This window comes from Elephas maximus, chromosome 8 (assembly GCF_024166365.1).
Source record: "Elephas maximus indicus isolate mEleMax1 chromosome 8, mEleMax1 primary haplotype, whole genome shotgun sequence".
Classification (NCBI taxonomy): Eukaryota; Metazoa; Chordata; class Mammalia; order Proboscidea; family Elephantidae; genus Elephas; species Elephas maximus.
This window is the reverse complement of record NC_064826.1, coordinates 60973482-60995541: the sequence shown is the minus strand read 5'-3', so window position 1 is coordinate 60995541 and position 22060 is coordinate 60973482. Positions and strand designations below refer to the sequence as shown.

Here is a 22060-nt window from a genome sequence, read left to right as displayed (position 1 = left end):
AATTGCTCAATAAATACCTAGATATCAATCAATCGATTGCATAAATGAGCCTCAGGAGCATAAACAAGAGATAGCACTAGAGAAAGGAATATGATTTAGAATTAATATTCTCATATCGAATTAAAAAATAAATTCAGAGATTTCATCAAAATATCTAAACTCTAACCTCATTTATAAGACACCATGAAGGAATTCCAGCAGTCTCCATGGAAACCTCTGGTTCAACAGTTTACTCATATGTGAAAATTTAGAGGCGGAAGGAACCTTAGAGGCGGAAGGAACCTTAGAGGCGGAAGGAACCTTAGAGGCGGAAGGAACCTTAGAGATAGAAGGAACCTTAGAGAATGCCTAAGACAATGCTTTGCCTTTTACCAGAAAGGGAACTGTATTACACGTTTAAATGTCTTAGTATCAGTCCCAGAACTATGTCTCCTGAATCCTGGGCTACCTCCCTGATTAGAGCAACACATCTTCATATGGTCAGCTTTGTCAGATTGAAAAAGAAAAAAAAAATAGGAATGGCAAGTTTGTTTTCTCTCCAGGTGACACAAGTGCTGGCAAGAATAAGATAAAACTGAAATTAAGTCTCCAGAATCAGAGATTTGGGCAGAGAACACAATGAAACTATCCTAGAAAAAAAACCAAAGTCTACTGCCGTTGCTAGGGCATTAAAAATGAGATGATTGTCAATGCTTACAAGTGCTTGAAAATTCAAAACAGGCTCCCATGGATAATGAAGACTCCAGAGAAAGAGTCTTAAAATAACAACCACAAGTTTTATGGATAAGCAGGAATATTCAGCCTGGCAACATCCAGAAACTAGTCACAATTAATACAAAAATGTAAATAGGGAAGGCTCTTACTGAGGACCACTGTAAGAAAAGAAAAATGTAAAACTCAAAATATTGCAATGAATGGCAGAGAAATATTGTTCCTTGTCCTATGGAACAATGAAGGCAGAGAGAAGTGACATGGATAAGTCAAATTTAAAACAGTGCCACAGAATGTATTTCTCAAGGAATAACTGTAGATCAGGCAGAGAAAGAAAAAAACTCAAGTGCATAAGCCTTGCCCATTTTTAATTTCTGTTCACATGACAGCTGATACAGAATGAGGAAGTCATATCTTAAGGTTTCCTGTTGCAAATATATTAACCCTCCCACAATCATCTGGGGAATTAGGGAAATTTTGTTCACAGGTAATTATCTTAAAGATCAGGGCAAATGATACATTCATCAAGCAACCTTTTTACAGTAACCATGTCTGGAATATCACCAAGAGAAATCACTGCCAAAAAATTTTGTGTAAATTACTCTCATATAAAAGGAGAATTCTGAACTTCAATACACAGTCTGTTAAATTGATATGTATTTAGTTCCAGCCATCAAATGGCATAGACGGACTTTGATGGACTGTGATTACAAATGCTGAAATGGGAGCCATTAAGATATATGACTGGTTGGCTGATATTTGACAGTAAAATATTTGATAACCATCTGATATCTTAGACAATAATTGCAAGGTTTAAAGGCAAAAACCTTCCCATTATAAATGTTCATTGTTTGTCTGTTTTGTTTTGTTTTTGGTGAAGTCTGTGGGCTCCTTGAGATATTCTCAAAGGCTTGCCCTGTGCTGTATGCAGAACACCCCCTGTGGCTGTGCAGACTGGACGCTGCATAAAGACTACGATACGAATGGTGCCCTCTGCAGTTGTGCCACGCACCAGCTCTAGGGGCTGCTACTTGAGGGCAGGTCTTTGCCACTCTTGTACTTCTGGGTGGTCTGTAAGGTTTTGCTGAATGAATGAAGAGATTCATTTTGCTTAAGGGAGATTCTTGTGAAAAGGGTGCTTCCCTGGGAGTCTAGAGGTAATAGTTTTTTCTGTGCCAACCAACCAGCTAGTGTTGGCAAAAGAACCAAGCACCTTTTGGTTTTCTTAGGTATAAAATGGCCACAAAACAGCAATAAAAACAAAATTATCAATTGATTTCACAGGGTTGCTAACATTCTGAAAAGGTTTCTAAATTGAACATGTTAGGATTAGATGTGACAAGTAGATGAAAAATTTATATAGTTGATATAATGAAGTTTTTTTTAATCTGGTGAGTTTCCATTAGGCTATGAATATATTCTGCTTTCAAAAGCAAATATGGTAAAAGCTAGCAATAGAAATCAAGCAAGAACCATTAGAATTATCAATCAGAAAGAATAAGAAAAGCCCTGCCAAGCTATACGGAAAATGCAATTATGCAAACATCCCTCTCTAGGATTCTACCTTTTCCACATGGAAACACAGAGAAATATAAAATGCCATAGTAAAAGCCGAACTACCCACATGTGTATAAGAACAGGAAGCTACTCCGATTCAATCATTAGTAGTTACTAAGAGTCTGCCACATACTATGAATAAGTGTTGTTTTATTTTTTACTGGAATTTATCAGGCTGTTTTTCAGCAACTGATAGGTTATTTTAGTTACGTTTGATTTTAACTCTTTTTCAACTATTGTTTTATTTTCTTTTTTTAAAAATGACATCTTTTACCAAAAAAGAATGAAAGAACACTACAATCGAAGAACAAAACTGAAAAACAGCAAATATAAAAGTTTACAGATTTTATGATATATATCTAAAACAATAAAAAGAAAGCTATTAGAACATTTAAATTATATGAATTCTTACAGCTGACTACCAGTAAATGAAAATGTCATTCTTCATTAAAATAGGCCCCAGATAATGCAGTGTGCTGAGGAATCCCCAAATCCCACCATATCACAAGTCCCACTTCCCTTCTTCAAGAGATTCCTGGGCCAGTATGCCATGCTACCTCCCTGATTGTCACAATATATCTTCATATGGTAAGCCTGATCAGATTAGAAAAGGAAAGAAAAAAAAAAAAGAACACAAGTTTCTTTTCTCTCCAAGTGACACAAAGTCTAGCAAGGATAATGATAAAACTGAAATCAGGTCTCCAAAATTGGAGATTTGGACAGAGAAGTAGATAGCCTAGTGCCTTTACTATTGCTTCACAAAGATGTTTGAAGGCTTCTAGTTTCTCTCTAGCAAGCCAGCCAGTCATACATCTTAGTGGCTCATATTTCAGCATTTCTAACCATAGTCCCTACCAAATTATGGATAATATTGAGAAGAATGGCAATTCCAGAACACTTAATTATGCTCATAAGGAATCTGTACATAGATCAAGAGGCAGTCGTTTGGACAGAACAAAGGGATACTACGTGGTTTAAAGCCAGGAAAGGTGTGTGTCAAGGTTTTATCCATTCACCAGACTTATTCTATCTGTATGCTGAGTGAATAATTCAAGAAGCTGGACTACATGAAGAAGAATAGGGCATCAGGATTGGAGGAAGACTCCTTAACAACCTGTGATACGCATATGGCACAATCTTGTTTGCTGAAAGCGAAGAGAACTTGAAGCACTTACTGATGAAGATCAAGGGCTACAGCTTTCAGTGTGGACTGCAACTCAACATAAAGAAAACAAAAATCCTCACAACTGGACCAGTAAGCAACATCACGATAAACGGAGAAAATACTGAAGTTGTCAAGGATTTCATTTTACTTGATCTACAATCAATACCCATGGAAACAGCAGCCAAGAAATCAAATGACGCATTGCACTGGGCAAATCTGCTGCAAAAAAACTCTTTAAAGTGTTAAAAAGCAAAGACGTCACTTTAAGGACTAAGGTGCGCCTGACCCAAGCCATGGTGTTTTCCATCACCTCATATGCATGCGAAAGCTGGACAATGAATAAGAAAGACTGAAGAAGAATTGACACCTTTGAATTATGGCGTTGGTGAAGAATACTGAATATACCACGCACTGCCAAAAGAACAAACAAATCTGTCTTGGAAGAAGTACAGCCAGAATGTTCCTTAGAGGCAAGGATGGCGAGACTTGTCTCACATACTTTGGGTATGTTATCAGGAGGGACCAGTCCCTGGAGAAGGACATCATGCTTGCTAAAGTGAGGGTCAGTGAAAAAGAGGAAGACCCTCAACAAGATGGACCGACAGTGTGGCTGCAAGAATGGGGTCAAGCATAACAATGATCGTGAGGATGGTACAATGTTGCGTTCTGTTGTACATAGGGTTGCTATGACTTGGAACTGACTTGATGGCACCTAAGAAGTTTCTCTCCAATCACATCTCTATTCAGTAATGTTTTTCCAGTTCACTTTCCACCTTTATTTGATTAGAATCTATCCTTTGGCTGGAGCATTTGGCTGGAGAGGAGAGTAGAAAACGTATCTGGAGGTAAATGGAGAATAACCAGTTCAGGGCCCACAACAGGAGAGGAGTAAAGGGAAATCCCAAAATGTCAGCTGTTTAGAAGTCAGACAGTTGAGAGAGAAGTTTCAAGGAAAATACTCAGGGAGAGAGAAGTCAGGAGAAAGAAATGTAACTGATATATTTGCTAGTGTGCTTGAGCATTTGGAAAATATTTTTTCATAGGTAATTGACAAATCTGTTCCACCAATAAATAATTAGCAACAGGAACAAAAAAAAAGTAATAAAAACCAGGCAATTATTACGTCTAGAGAAAGCAACAGGTTGTATAAGAAAGTATACATCGTCATGAACAACAGTTGCATAGTAACTTTTTAAAACGTGATTCTACATGGGGAGAAGGAAGTGAAGGGTTGGGGGGAGGTTGATGGAAGAAAGTTAAATCCTCACTACCATTGTAGCTTCTTAGTAGGTAATGTCTAAAACAGTAAATCAAGAAATAGCAAGACATAAGGAAACAGATATCCAAAGAAACTGCTCAACGAATTTAAAGTAGTTGCTTCCGGGAAATAGGATTAGAGGGTATTGGTGCAGTGGTTAAGAGCTCGGCTGCTAACCACAAGGTTGACAGTTCAAATCCACCAGCCACTCCTTGGAAACCCTATGGGGAAGTTCTATTCTGTCCTGTAGGGTTGCTATGAGTCGGAATCAATTAAATGGCAATAGGTTTAGTTTTGGTTTTGGCTTAAGGGTAAGGTAGAAGATCAGTGTTTTTGCTATTGTTATGTTGTGGTAGTTTTTAGGTATTGATCATACTTGCAATAGGTTTTATTGTCACATTTTTCTGATTAGGAAACCAAAGATAAGGTAGTTCAGGGATTTGGTCAGGTGAGGTCACATAGCTAATGAGGTGCAGAGAGGGAACCTAACCTAGGCTTTCAATCCATTTTTTACCACAGCATTGCCTCTCCTTTACCCCATAAAGTTCTGCTAGTGACATTTGTGGAGAATGGATTTCTATAGGATTAAATATACAACTTAACCCATAATAGGCACTTGGCTACACTCAATATTTAGTTCTAAACTTTGAACACTAATCTATAGATTTATAAATTAAAAAAAAAAAAAAGTAAAATGAAAATATCCTGGGCTAAAATTTCCCCATAATTCTCTAGACACAGAAGGTTTATTAATCCCCAAAAAGCAAACACAGTAGCTTCCATTTCTTTTCTATATCCCATGGCACCTTTGGATGCTATACCCCAGTAGAAATGCAATATATTTAGCTTGGCTACTATTTTTGCCATGTCTGCAGTCTTGTATTTCTTAAATAATTTCACATGTACCACCTCTTGATACTGTCATGAAACAGCAAGGCAGATGAGGTACACCTACTGTAATATTGTGAAACTTAGTTATTTGGGATCCGCTGTTAAAAAAAAAAAAAAAATCCCAAAACTAGTTTGGGTAGCCAATTACTTTGCCAACATACAATGTCTTATTTTATGTTATCATTCAGCTAATTGGTCTGTAGCAAATAACCAAAAATATTCATTGGAAACACACATATAATTTTCCTCACAAACACAATCAATGATAAACAATAATGGAATGCAAAAACCATAACCACACTAGACTTTGGAATGAAAATGAGAACTGCTTCCCCTCAGCACTCCAAAACCATCACTGAATTGAGCACTTTGGCAGCACTACTCTACAATGCCATAATAATCTAATGTTAGAGAATTGTACTTACAGAGATAATTCATTAATTAAAAAAAACTATCGCCATCGAGTTGATTCCAACTCACAGCAACCCTACAGAACAGAGTAGAACTGCCCCATAGGGCTTTCAAGGAGCATCTGGTGGATTCAAACTGCTGACTTTTTGGTTAGCAGCCGAAGCTCTTAACCACTACGCCACCAGGGTTTCCAGTTCATTAATGGGCAATGTAAAATGAGTTTTCAACAAGGAATTTGAGTTTGTAGCCAGCAGTTTTCAGGTGTGAATTAAGCACTCAAATGCATTACCTCTTTACTGACCACTAGTATTTAGCAAATTATTGCTCTGCTGCATTGAGAAAGGCGATTCCATGTCCCAGCTTAACCCCTGTTTTACACCTATTGTCCTGGCAGAATTACTAATAATTCTCAAAGGTGTCCTGCTATGAATGATAAACTATCTGGTCACATTGATTTTAGGTGCCTTCTGTAGTGGGGGTGGGCTGAGGAATGGGCTGCCACCATGAGCTCAGCCTCAGCCACCAGATCCCTTCTGACTGTCCTGGGCTCTTTTGTTATATTTCATTTCATTATCAGTGGCCATGCCAACAAGCCCTTAGGATAATGTATTATTTGAGCAGCTCTCCTGAACTCTTGAAGAGTTGTTAACTTTTGACAATGACCAATTCATATCCTCCTTGGTCTTTTGACCTGATTAATTAGAAAATGTGCAAACAGTCTTGACAGATGACTTTATGTAGCTTGTGAAATCAAACACATTCTTACTAGCATTCTTTTTAAAATAGACTCATTTTAAATAAGTAATGGCTGGGAATTGGGAAAATATATGCCAGCACAGATTTTGGTCTCATGAAAAACATGTTCAATCCAATGATTCCTGTCTTAGTTTGTTTCAAAGAAACTCTTCCTTGAATAAAACTACACAGTAGAATCTGTTAGAATATTGACATCCAGAAGAGAAAAGCAGTCAACAAGACCTCTGAGTGAGAGCGAAGGCCAACCACTCTCTTTTAAGCATGCAAAAGATCTAACATGGCATAGGACATAACCTAAATTACATACTAAAATTTTTACTCGTGTTTTAGAGTCTCTTTAGTAGCACAATAAAGGCAAATTTCTTATAAATCATCTTAAGAGATTATGCAATACGTTGTAAAGACAGAGTTTGAATGCAGGCTCTGTTATTTCCTATATGACCTTGAATATACTACTTAGTCTCTCTGGGTTTTGTTTTCTTCCTCTGTATCATGGTAAAATAGGTAAGTAATTAGAATGCTTTACACATGTCTATGGTTATTTGTTCCATAAAAGTACTTACTAGTGTCACTATTATTATGCGAGACTCAAATTTAAATTTTATGTCCTCATATAAAACACATTTATTATCGGGGGTGGTATGAAGTGCAGCTCATTTGTAATCATCTCTCTTGAAACCCGGTTAAATAAACCTGAGCCTTAACCCGTAACTAGTTGCCTTGGAGTCGACTTCAACTACTCAACCCCATGTCCGTCAGAGTAGAATTGTGTTCCACAGGGTTTTCAACGGCTGCTTTTTCAGAAGTAGACCACGAAGGCTTTCTTCTGAAGTGCCTCCGGGTGGACTAGAACCTCTAAACTTTTGGTTAGCAGCTGAGCACATTAACCATTTCAACCATCCAGGAACTCCACCTGAGTCCTAAGAAAACTTATTACATAAATGTCCCTTGATTCAGGAGAGAACATTAAAGATGGTGGCAGAACCCTGTATAGTGTCAATATGTATGATAATTAAGCTTATTTAATAAAAAGGAATGTTAAATGGCCTTATAATATCCAACAAATAGGTAATTTCTTTTCTGATATATGCAAAATCAATTTTGAGGAAGGCATTTTTCTATATATCAAGACTGGTATGATATTTTCTTTCTAACCACCCAGCTGCTACAACATTAAATAAATTTTAATCTTAAATCAGAGATGCAGTAGAGAAAAGGGGGATTTAATATGCAATCTCATTACATTTGACAGGCTTATTTATAAATGATTTTGCCCTGCACTTTGACAAGCATAGTTAATATGTTAATTAACTTTTAAAAAGACAGTGGAAGAAAGAGACTGACATCCTATCATTCTCTTTACTGTGCTGGAGGACACTGTAGTTAATAGCACAAGGTAGTGCTACTATATATTTTGGCCTCTCAAAAGCACTGTGATCTTGATGAGATAATTATTTACTAGTTATTGATAACTTTATCATCCTATGTTAAAAATTAGTCCCTGAAAATAATCCAAAGTGATCTGCTTTAGCAAACAAACGCAGTTTCAAACATATTTATAAGCTTCTATAAAATAAGGAGCCCTGGTGGCACAATGGTTAAGTGCTCCACTGTTAACCAAAAGGCTGGTGGTTCAAACCCACCAGCCACTCCATGGGAGAAAAGATCTAGTGATCTGCTCTTGTAAAGATACAAACTAGAAAACCCTATGGGGCAGTTCTACTCTGTCACATGGGGTCTCTATGAGTCAGAGTCAACTCCACAGCACACAACAACAACGTAAAGGGAATAAAAGGCTTATTTGGAGCATGACTTCAACAGCTAGAGGAGAGCCCCCTGGCAAAGAAGGAACTACATAGATAAGCTGCTTTTTGCATTAGCACTTCTCTGAACACAGTTTTCGGTACTTTGTAAGCCTTTTTAAAGAAGCTTAAAGATGATTTCCTAGGCCTTGACTTTCAAAGAGTTGTAAAATCCAAGAATTAAGAAAAGTTATACAAGAGGCAATGTGGAATTTGATTCCTCTGCTTAAACCCTCCCTTAAGGAGGGAGACAAACACTAGCTTTCTTGATGAATTCTCAAATAGCACAGTGCTTATTCACACACTGCCACGGTGCTGGAGACCTCAAGCAGTAAATCACAACGCGTCGAGCTCTGACTGCCATCACTTGATGACAACGTTAATCCATGTGTCTTCATTAATATTTTTATTGCCTGTGGCTATTTAAACAGAATACTGGAAAATGTAACACTGGGTAGGGATTATTAGTTTTTAGTTACCACACTACCACCCACCCCACAATGGTAAATGAACTGTAAAAATAGCCTGAAACCACTGCCACCTGCCTCCCTGCTATTGTCCATAGGTTAATATTTGCACTTTTCCTTGGTGCTGCTAAGCCATGACTCAATTACAGTCCCATTTCTAGGTCTTTGAATACCCAGCATTGATACCATTGATTATACAAAAGTCAGCACCCTGTGGACTTCTCCCTAACTGGAAAGATACATACATTTACCTGACTCACGGGATAATAACAAAATGGCTTGAAATGAAATCAAATTCAGAATGACAGGCATAGCACAGACATAACTCAGATTTTAGGGTTTGGAAGTAAAAAGCCAATAAGCATGGGAAGTAGCTCAAATATAACATATTTGTTTTTGGCAACGAATAATCTTGGCATATAGACAAAAGGGCATTTGGAGTCTACTATTTTCTATCAGTTTTCCTCCCTTCCGTTTAAGTAACAGTCATCTTCTTATGCTTCCATTATGCCTCCGTTCAAAGCAAACTGGCAGAATGAACCCAAGCTTTCTTCCTTAAGAGGAAATACGCCCGCATGCGCACGCACGCACACACACACACACAGAAGAAAAAAGGAGGTCGGGGGACAAGGCACAGACTAGAAATCAAATACTACACATCAGAAACACATTAGCAAATCACAGTCTATGTGGTTCTATGCGTTTTAAAGAGCACTTTTAAACGTTTGGAAAATATTAACCACTAGCGTATAAAAACAGCTTCTCCTGATTAGTGAGGGTACAGTCTTACTGAACTGCCAAGCACTGAGACAAAACTGGCTCCAAGCCACAAATGTTTTCAAACTATGTTTTATTAGTAGAGTCCTTAAAAGACCTCACTGAAAGACAACCTAGAATTTCTATACTCAAAAAATGGACAAAAACACCCATAACTCAAGAATATTACGTAATGATTATCTCTAAAGCCAACTTTCACCTCTAAGTCAGGAAGGTGAAAGTGGATGAGATAGCTAGTCACTGATACTCTAATGCATTCATTGATCTTTATTTACAGCCTTTTTTCCACTAAAATTAATGGTCTAAATTTCTATTTTGTCCATGCCCTTGCATAAACCAAATCCACTGCCATTGAGTCAATTCTGACTCATAGGAACCCCATAAGGTTTCCAAAGCTGTAAATCTCTACAGAAGCAGGCTGCCTCATCTTTTTCCCTCAGAGCCGCTGGTGGTTTTGAACCACCGACATTTTGGTTAGCAGCTGAGCTCTTAACCACTGTGCCACCAGGGCTCCTTTTTGGTTTGGCATGCTCTGGCATAGCCTTATGAAAAAAATCTAATTATGTAATCGACTGTCCAAAAGAAAGCCAGGAAATGTTTATGAAAAGATAGATTAGCTCAGCCCCTCAATGACAGGCCGTCATTTTTATTTTCAGTGTTTTAGAATATGGAATAAAATGGCATTAGATTTATTATAAGGCAACACAAAATTGACCGTAATAAATCTCAGGCTATTTGAGAACCCAGACTTTTTCATAGCTCTATGAAAATCTATGGATCTACACCCCATAAAAATAAATATACTCATGTATATACAAAATATTGCATATATTTTCAGTGGCTTTTCAGATCCTGAAACACCATCCTTAGGGAGGTGCTAGAACCTAAATTAAGAAAATCTACACTGTGCCCTACTTTGCAAGGAACTTGATTGTTTTCTCACCATAAAATTTTTGGATCAAAAACATCAGGGAAGAAGCCAGGCCTCATCATAGCCTAATTTACTAACAGCCAAGATAATTGAGGGTAGAGCACTGAAGTAAGCACACAGCAGTAAGACAAACAACACATGCTGTAATTTTATTGGGGTCATAAACATTATATGAACATGATGCTGAAATCTGCATATGGGGGCATAATCATTCAAGAAAGACAATTCCTGTTATAAAACAGCGATGTGCTGTGTGAACTGGTTTACTTTCAACATAACTGTGAGTCTAGAAAAGGGATTTTTCTATCAATAAAAGACATTTTCCATAGTCACTGGTAAGCCTTTTTTGAGTGCGAAAAATATACTGTTTCCTTATTTGATTATTTAATTTATATCACACTTGATTTGGAATGCAGCATAGCTTACCATTAATAATAATTACGTATTAAATCTTGCCAGTATTTAGGCCTGATAAAATAGATTTTTAAGCTTTGCTAAATTATATGAAAGTGAAACTATGCTGAAATTAACCACAATATTTAAAAAAAATAATTGTTTTATTCCATTTTGGATAATTGGTACCAACAGGTTTGAGGCATATACTGAGACCTAATCTAGTACTTAACCAGTGGCAGCAAAATAGACTACTTATCTGAGTTTTGTTGTGAATTTAACATGTTCCCTGCTACTTCCAATCTATACTGCTTCCTTGTTATAATAAAAGTGGTAATACGAGGTAACAAATTAAGAACCTTAGGGAGAAAAATCACAGGCCTGACAGTTGGAAAAATGTCTCTGCCCCTGTCCATCAAGAATCATTACCAGACACCATCTGCAAGGGAGACTCTGATTAGGGAACATTCCCAATCATGTTTTTAAAAATCCAAGACTATTGCCACACACAAGCAAACACTCCTGCGTCATTAATCTTCATTCAAGCTGTTAGGATGTTTGTTTAGGCTTGACCCAGACTAAGCACTACAGATAGATTAGCTCCCATTTCTCACCACATGTCAAGGCAGGTAGAATATTCTGTCGAGCCCAGGAGGACATCTGGAGGTCTGTACCACAAAGTAACCACTTCATTGGAGTATGTGTGGCTAGGGACGGATTTTGCTCTTGCAAGACCTGTGGGTTATATGAAACATAAAGAAGTTTAATGGGCATTAATCAAACAAGGGAATTTAGATTTGGATGTTCACATTTTAAAAGGTCAAACACAACATTGCAATACAGGAGCCTGAATGCAATAACAAGGTTAATAGAAAGGTTGGGAAAGCATATCGTGGTTTATCTGTTTCAAATGCATGGTGATAACCAATAAATCACTTACATTTCATAATAAAGCACTGCAGTCATGAATCTAATACAGGACCAGTAAACATATAATTTCATAAACTACAAGACATTACAAGGAAGCTTGGAAATCTCTTCAACTTTGTAAGACAGGGCTCATGGAACTCTAGTTCTGAGAGTTATTAAGCGTTATAAGAAAGAGTTTCAAAGTCAAATAACTTTGAGAAAAGATGGATTTAACATGATGGGTTTTAAGAAACTCTATGTACTAGGAGATTTCTGTGTCGTTCATTTTTCTAATGTGTGTTGGAAATCTCCAAGAAGAGAGTCTGATACTTTTCTCAAAGGTTTGTCTCAAAGCTTCTTGTAGTTCCACTGTTCTACAAAACACTCACTAGGAAATGTTTATCTGGGAGGCTCATATGAATGGTGCTAGGGGCTGTCAGGTCAGTTCCGACTCATAGCAACCCCATATACAACAGAACAAACGTTGCCTGGTCTTGCAACATCCTCACAATTGTTGCTTTGTTTGAGCCCATTGCTGCATATGAATAACACACAAAAAAATAATTTGCCAGTCAATAAATCTCATACATACAGTTGACGAAATAGTATACAACAAGTTAAAAGGTTCTCTAAGAAATTTTCAAGGTTGGGGAAAATGGTCACAATAATATAAGTGAAATAGTATATGCAGCTTATAGTCATACACACAGAAAAAAGATTAGCAGAAAATATATGATTTTTAAATGTCTTCAGTAGTTATCTCCAGAATATGGGATTATATATTTTTCTATTTACTAAATTTCTCCCAAGATTTTTCTAAGTTTTGTACAATGAATATGCATTTCTTTTAAAAATCACAAAATCCAGATTTTTTTTCACAAAAAAAAAAAAAAAAAAACCCGTGTGATATCTTTCCGAGTATATTCAGTACAGACAAGTGTAGTCTTATTTACTTACCACTGTAATGCTCAAAATACATAAATAATTTTTACAGTGAGCCTACCATGATTACACAGTCATTCTAATTTTATAATTATTTACATTTTTATGTAATATTTAGCAACATGACTTTTTTCTGTATATTAAACACTAAGCATTCCATTTTCTGTGTTATACGTAAATTTTAAAATTCATAGGACAGCTGGTGAGACAAAGAATTCCTAATTAATTCAACTACTGTTAGTCACTGGGTGTTTTTTCTACAACGCAGTTTTTATAATACTGCAAGGGCATATTATAAATTCGTTAACATTTACAAATATTCTGTATTAAAATGTACAAATTACCCATATGCACATATAACATGTATTGTTACCAATTTTTCTGCACATAGATGTTATAACTTTTTGATAATGGGTTTTTGTAATAACTTTATTCTTTTCTCTACAACATTTTATCCTACCTCAATTTAGGCACAAATGAACACTAGATAGGATAATCAGGAGAGCTGAGCGTCTCCAGATTTGGTAATCCCATCAAAGGGTCTGGTTTCTCAAACAACCATATTTCCACACAAGGATCAAAGAGCTAAGCACAAATCCTGAACTAGGGTCCGACTCGTTCCATATGTAATTGTCACGTCAGATGGAACACAAGAAACATTTAGGTTGACTCCTTGGTTTTCCTGAGGCTGTGTTGTCAGAAAAGAAAGCTACTCTAGAGGGACAGAAGAATAGAAAAATCTGAGATTTTCTTTGACAGCTCTGATGAGCAGGCTAGTTATAGATATTGTGACATTCTTAGTTTTAAAGGGAGAACAAGAACTCAAAATAACCTAGAAACAGTACAAATCAAAATACGTACATGTGATTTCAGGTCCATTATGTTCACTCAAGGAGCCCTGGTGGCAAAGCGTTTAAGCAGTACGTTGCTAAGCAAAAGGCTGGTGGTTCAAAACCGTCAATAGTTCAGTAGGAGAAAGATGCAGCAGTCTGCTTCCATAAAGACTGTACACCCTTGGAAACCCTATGGGGCAGCTGTAACCTGTTCTACAGAGTCGCTATGATTTGGAATTCAAGTCCATGGCAATGGATTGTTTGGTTATGTTCACTCTGACTGTGAATTTGCTCAACTGGTTATTAAATATTTCTGGAAAATATAAATAGAAAACGCTTTTCATCTATAAGATTCTCCTCCTTCCCACATATTTAGGTCGAGGATTGCCCAAGCTCCATTCCGATGGGGCACACACCTCCCAAAACAACAGGGAAAATGAGATTTTCAATATGTAACTGAGATTAAGTGTTAAGACTGAGTTTCCTAAAATGGCTTGCATGTACAAACATGATACAGGATGAATAATGCTACCATGTTTTTAAGGTACATTCTTCTGCATCACTTGAGAAAAAGTCTTTCATTATCATACTTCAATACAGTCAATTAAAACATTTGCTTGTGGACAGCATCCTGTATATTGAGGAACAAAAGGTTTTCATCTTAAAACTGTATGTTTGGTTGAAAAGATAAATCCTAAATTTCTTCAGGGATGAAGCAAATTATTAAAACAAAAACTCAAAAACAAACAAACAAGTATACCTTGAAACCTGAATATGTAACTACTTTTTTTTCCCCAAATATTTTCAGCAAAACTCACACATCCAAACATGCTTACTCATGCAAAATTTATTAAACTGCATCTTCCAGCTGAAGGAAAACCATAGGACAGGATTAATTAGCACAGCATGTGTGAAAGCTTTCTTTCTCTGTTCCTTGTCAGTTGCTATGGTTACACTACAGGAAGAGAGTCACTACCTTTTAAAAAGGATGAAGCTCATGGATTATTATCAAAACTTCTTGTATTAATGTTTAGTTTGAATTAAAAGTCAAAAAGCTAACCAGATGAGTACAGGTTATCTGCATGCTGCTGCTCTGGCTGCTTACCTATGAAAGGCTGTATGTGCCTATGGGCAACTAAAAGGGCTCACCTAACAGCTCAATGTATCCAGCTTTAAGGTGTTACCCTTTCTAACTCATAAAGACCCCAGAGTAGAAAAATCCTGCTATTCAAGCCTTACTCCCAATGTCTCAAAAGTTGGGCAGCTCTGATACCAGAATAATGGAACCTTACATTTCCAGAGGAGTTAAGAAGCTTTATATTTAACCTATTCATAAGGTTTTCACTGGCCAATTTTTTCAGAAGTAGACCGTCAGGTCCTTTTTCCTAGTCTGTCTTACTCTGGAAGCTCTGCTGAAAGCTGTTCACCATGGGTGAGCCTGATGGTATTTGAAATACCGGCGGCATAGCTTTCGGCATCACAGCAACATGCAGGCCACCAGAGCACAACCAACTGACAGAGGTATGGTGGTACTGGTGAAGAACATTGAGCACATCGTGAACTGCCAGAAGAATGAGCAAGTCTGTCTTAGAAGAAGTACAGCCAGAGTGCACCTTGAAAGTGAGGATGGCAAGATTTCGTCTACTGCACTTTGAACATATTATCAGGAGGGAGCAGTCTCTGAAGAAATACATCATGCTTGGTAAGGTAGATGAAAAAGAGGAAGACCCTCAACAAGATGGACTGACACAGGGCATGGAACAATGGTCTCAAACATAACAATTGTGAGGATGGCACAAAACTGGGCAGTGTTTCATTCTGGGGTATACAGGGTCGCTGAGTCGAAATTGACTGGAGGGCACCTAACAATGTCAGTTTGTTTGAAGATTACAATTATAATATCCTTTCCTCTTCTTTGAATGAAGCATCTTTATTTTGTCTGTCCAGACTTCTACTTTAACAGACACTACTCTTTATACAATACCAAAATCCCTTAAAAGTGTTTTGAATACCATTTGCCAGTCATTACATTGAATGAAAGTAAGCTCTGAAAACAAATTCTAACAAAATGAGATTATTTTGCAATGGTTTTATTTAATTATCTCTAAATTTGTAAAGAAAATCATTTATGCCTAATTCCTTTCCATCCTAAAGGCTCAGAGTTTTTCCCCATCTTTTAGGTTAAAATAGTAGAAATAATAACATTTCAGTGTAGACATCCTAAAGAAGAAAATATTTAAATAATTAGCTTTCATTTCTAGGAAGACTTCTTTCTTTTTTACATAGAAGATAAAAACAATATACTTCTTTTGGATATATTTTAAGTAAAACTAAGAGACGTAGGAAGGCCAGTTATGCAGAATTACTTGGCTGCATAACATCTGAGAATACGCTTTTGTTGCTGGTTAGTAGCCTGCTTACTACTATCAGGAGGCTTGTGATATGGCAAAACTAATAAAATGACGGTGGTTCTTACACCAACGAGCTAGGTGTGTCTCCTTGATTAAGTCAAGAAGCTCTCTGGCCTTGGTTCTGCTGTGCGTAAAATGGCGGGGCTAGGTCAGTGGGTCAGCAAATCTGGGGACTGAGAGCTGATCACCTGGTTTGATAAAGAAATTCTGTTGAACACAGTCACATCGATTCATTTGCATATTGTCTAGGGCTCCTTTCACAATACAACAGCAGCACTGAGCAGCTGGTAGATAATAACCCTCAAGCCTAAATTATTTCTTACCTGGCCCTTACAGAAAAAGGTTGCTGATACCTGGGCCAGGCTAAGGAAACTTTAAGGTATATCCAAGCTCAGTGATCCAAAGAAAATATACCAAATCTTGCTCATTAAATGTATGAAGATCATATATGCCCAAGTTCTTAAAAAGCACTTCAAATAAGTAATTCCACCTCAATGATTCCATCACATCCCATCCACATTAGCAGAGAAAGCATAATCATTTTCAACAGTGTATATGCGAATATATCATTATTTTCATAGTTCACTGGCTTACATTTCATTTTCTAGTTTCTGCTTCTCAGTTAACGAAGCTCACAGTTATTACTCCAATGCTAGATAACAACGCAATGTAAAAAACGAATTCCATAACCTGACTAAATTGGCAATTTTGATGCATTTCCATATTCATGATGATTCATTTCTAATTTTTAAAAACATAAGGTAAAATACACTACATACGTTATAAGAATCTAATTTTTAAATCAAGACATAATACTCAGAAATATAAATCAATGTTTAGGCCGTTTTCACAGATATAAGTATTAATATAAACCGAAAACATTTTATTATTATGCACCTATTATGTGTGTTAAAGACAAAATATTTACAGAAATAATCACAACTACAATTAGTTAAGATAAGAATAATTATGATTTTATGCCAGATGTATGCTCTGCACTTGACAGGAAGGAAGCCAATGTATAAAGATAAAATTATTACATAATATTTGAAATGAAAATACATGCTCTCTTTAGTGTGTTAATTTGTTTAGCCAGATTTAAAAGAGGATGTGGAATAAGGAATATCATGGCTGATGTCTGATAGATCTTGGCTGAAAGCAGAGGATACCAGAACACTTAGTTGTACTTGTGAGGAACCTGTACACAGACCAAGAGGCAGTTGTATGAACAGAACAAGGGGAAACCACATAGTTTAAAGTCAGGTAAGGTGTGTGTCGGGGTTGTATCCTCTCACCATACTTATTCAATCTGTATACTGAGCAAATAATCCGAGAAGATAGACTATATGAAGAAGAATGCAAGCATCAGGGTTGGAGGAAGACTCATTAACAACCCGCGATATGCAGATAACACAACCCTGCTTGCTGAAAGTGAAGAGGACTTGAACCATTTATTGATGAAGATCAAAGATTACTGCCTTCAGTATGAATTGCAACTCAACATAAAGAAAACAATATCCTCACAACTGGACCAGTAAGCAACATCATGATAAACAGAGAAAAGACTGAAGTTGTCAAGGACTTCATCTTACTTGGATCCACAATCAACTCCCAAGGACGCAACAGTCAAGAAATTAAACGGCATATTGCATTGGACAAATCTGCTGTAAAAGACCTTTTTAAAGTGCTGAGAAGCAAAGATGTCACTTTGAGGGCCAAAGTACACCTGCCCCAAGCCATGGTATTTTCAATGGCCTCATATGCATGTAAAAGCTGGAAAATGAGTAAGGAAAACTGAAGAAGAAATGACATCTTTGAATTACGGTGTGGGTGAAGAATACTGAATATACTATGGACTGGCAGATGAACAAACAAATCTATCTTGGAAGAAGTACAGCCAGAATGCTCTTGAGATGCAAGGAGGGTAAGACTTCATCTTAGGCAATCTGGATATATTATGAGGAGGGATTAGTCCCTGGAGAAGGACATCATGCTTGGCAAAGTAGAGAGAGTGTCAGCAAAAAAGAGGAAGACCCTCAATGAGATGGACTGTCACAGTGGTGGCAACAACGGGCTCAAGAATAACTATTGTGAGGATGGTGCAGGATCGGGCAGTGTTTCGATCTGTTGCACATACAGCTGCTATAGTTGGAAGTGACTCGACAGCACCTAAGAAGAAAAAACATCCTTCTTAAACCACCTAAACATTTAAAAAATCCCTACTTGGTCTGTTATAGATAATATTACAATATGAAAATCAGTGACTATGCCAGTGCTTATAATACAGAGCAAAATTAATGAGAACTGATTGAGCAATTGTAATGTGTTAGGTACTGTTAGTCTGGTGAGACAGAAATAAAGGCATGAGGTTGAGGGAAGGTAGGCAGATGAGAAATGAAAGAAAAGAAAAGGAAAATACAAGCCGTTGTTTACTGGAAGGAGGTTCTAAAACTATGAGCAAACTAGGGAGGATGAGTGCTGTGGTCTACAGAGCTTCACTGAACAATCAGGCAAGAGCCCTCATGGAAATGAGGACTCTGATAAGGAAGTACAGCAAAGAAATGCTTAAGAACCTTTAAGCTGGGGTCTCGTTGTTGAAATGAGAACAGTTTTTATTGGTTAGTTGTTTATTTAAAAAACCCATTGCTGTCAAGATGATTCCGACTCACTCATAGTGACCCTACGGGACAGAACAGAACTGTTCCATAGGCTTTTCAAGGAGTGGTAGTGGATTCAAAATGCTGAACTTTTGGTTAGCAGCCGTAGCTCTTAACCACTGTGCCATCAGGGCGGTAGTCCCAGAAATGGAGCACTTAGGTAGAAGGCTGTGATACCTTGGAAAGTGACAGCTGGAAATGGAAACTGTTGAAAAATAAAAGATCTACTTATCTTACAGGACCCCCAGGCCCATTAATTTCAGATACCCCAAAACAGGGTGTGGTCAAAGCTAATCTGAAGGGATATAATACGTAATCCAGAAAGAAAAGCTTTTCTGAGATGACCTTACTAAAGTGAATTTTTAAGAAGTTCCAGGAGATAAAAATAGGCAATTATTGTCAAAATTGAACTAAGAGGTTTTTATCTTTTTATAACAGTAAATGCCCATCTGAATCAGTGCAAATTAATGAAGCAATTATTGAGACAATTCAAGGAAAAAAGGGTTTGGTCATATTGAATTATTGTAACAGTTTTTGTTTGTTTGTTTGTTTGTTTTAATGGCTGCTGCCCAATATTTTCTGAATTATCTTCACCTGGTTTTTTAGTTTTCTCTTGTTATCCTATTTGAGAGGCCAAGTTACATTTTTGGTTTCACCATTGTACTCAATACAGAATTCTTCAAATCTCCAAAAGGAGGTGCACTGAACATATTTGGGAATACATTAATTCCATGAAACACAATCACTTCAAAGAGTCACAGTGCTTTCAAGCTGGAAAGGATCTTAAGGTCTGTATCTTCTATGACATTATAATTCATTTTTAAAGGACAAAGAATTGAGGCTCAAAATTAGGTCCTCCTCTGGAAGGCTACAACTCTCTCTCAGTGGTTCCAGAACCAATACCTCTATGCTGCAAGGTGAGGGTGATAAAGCTCTCCAGTATTGCTCATCCTTAACCCTGCCCACAGTTTCACAAATAGTCCCTTCACCAAAACACCTCAATTGCCCCATTTGAGTTGTCCTTTGTTTCTTTCTAGAATCCCTGATACAATGAGCACACTTGACTCAGTATTTTTGCAAATTAAATGAGATAATGTATGCAAAATAATTACTAATACCTTGGCCTACAGTAATACTCCACCACCATTCTGTCAGCTTGTTCAACTGTGGTGGCTTTAGAGTTGCTATGCTGGTGGAAGTTATGCCATTGGTATTTCAAATACCAGCAGGGTCACCCATAGTGGACAGGTTTTAACAGAGCTCCTGGACTAAGACTAGGAAGAAAGGCCTGGTAATCTACTTCTGAAAATTAGTCCATGAAAACCCAATGGATCACAACGGAATATTGTCTGATATAATGCTGGAAGATGACACCCTACATTGAAAGGCACTCAAAATCCACAGTGTCTGCAACAATGGATTTGAGCATACCAATGCTTGTGAAAATGGTACAAGACTGGGCAACGTTTCTTCAGACTCCACCACCTGGAGCCAACTCAACGGCAACTAGCAACACAGTAACATTCAATACATTTTGGCAACTTGCACTGACACATCTAAATCACACTAACCGTACCGATACTGAACTCTTTGCTGCATTCTGGTATAAATGTTGAGTGCTCTGACTATTTATTGAGGTCGAGGGCAGAAGTTCTAGTACTGAGGCTGAGGATGAAAGGCAGAAGCCAAGATCTGAAATTGAAGCTTCCAGGAGCCTTAGATTTTCAGGAGGAGGGAACTTTCTGTTAGGAGTCTTGGGGTTGTGAAGCCTGGATTTCAGGTAGCATCTGCTGGACTACACTCAATTTGGGGAGCGAGAAGCCAGGCTTCGTCAGAGAGTGATGAGCAGGAGTTAAACAGAAAGGACTCTTCTTCCTGCACTGAGGATGGGCCTCTAAATCCTGAGTAGGAAAGGAAAAAAGAATGGTATAGTATCCCTGTGTTGCCCCGCTCTATCCTTCCCTAAACACCCATTCTGCAGAAAATCTTGCTGCAGATGATAGCCTGGTGTCAGCTACCTTGCAACAGCCTAAGAGAACAGCTTATTTTGCCTTTCGGCTGATGGTAATGGAGGTTGGAATGGTCATGGCAGTGGAAGATGCAAAGGAGGAACCAGGTGTGCTATAAGGGTCATCATTAGAGGCACTTCTACGGTGGTGCCAAGAGAACGAGGAGAGTGCAGGGGCATGAGACATCTGTTTCTTAACACACGGAAAACAGTCACGCAAATAACCAGGGTCCATGCCAAGGGACATGGACATCCTGCGAGGATCACTGTAAAGAAAGAAAGGCACAAAGACATCTGAGGGAAAGTATATCAAGCTGAGGGTGCAGCAAGTGCCAACACCCTGAGGACTGGAATGTCATCAGGTCTGGTGAGGGGCCCGTGAGGTGGAGTGTAGAGTGCTCTGGATGCCCACTGGTTTTGGCACACCCATGCCCCCACACATTCTCCTGGCATGCCCTTCTCTGCCACTTCCCATTTCTAATTCTAATTTCAACCATCCTCAAATTCTTGATTGATCCCCAAGACCAGAAGTCTTTCTCCCTGGTCTGAACTTCCAGAAGATTCAGCTGCGCTTTTGCGTTGAAGCCTAGCACTTAAAGCATCATAGTCACTGGAGAGGCCCTGTCTGATTCCTGAAAGCCCCTAGGGCCTGCGCCGGGCCTAGAATGAGTAATGAGTTCATTGAATTGGTTGGCTGAGCTGAACTTGGAAGTAGGTGGTTACGTTTTAGAAGCTTTAGAGAGTGATCAATGGCAACTTTTATTCCAGGTGTTTATCCTATACTTATACACACAGACTTATGCACATGGATATTCACTGTGGCACTGTTTGTAGCAAAATACTAAAAATAACCTCAAATTCTAATAGGGAACTAGCTAAACAAATTATGGTACAGCTAGCCAATGAGGCCATTAATCTATATGTACTAATATGGAACCAATTAAAATATGCTGTTAAAGCAAAATAAACAACCACGAGTCTGTCATGTACTGATTGTATGAAAAAGCATGTGGTTATATATGCATACTGTATCTCTGGGAAGAAAAAAAAAGAAAGAAAAACCTGGTAAAAGTAACTGCCTGTGAGGAAAACAACAAGGAAACGGGAGGGATAACTTAATCTTCATGTGACCGCCCTCCCCCGCCCCCCGCCTTTTGTGTTCTTTGAAATGTCTTTTAGCA

The 22060-nt window shown here is 37.8% G+C and overlaps 1 protein-coding gene across 2 annotated transcripts in view; it reads right to left on the bottom strand.

Annotated features, from left to right (window-relative positions):
- CDK14 (cyclin dependent kinase 14) overlaps positions 1-22060 on the bottom strand; it is a 693252-nt gene that overhangs the window by 270045 nt on the left and 401147 nt on the right. For both annotated transcript variants that reach the window (XM_049893961.1, XM_049893962.1), the window contains one exon: positions 11734-11854. In XM_049893961.1, coding sequence (XP_049749918.1) covers positions 11734-11854 — 121 coding nt within the window. The remainder of the gene's footprint in view (positions 1-11733; positions 11855-22060) is intronic.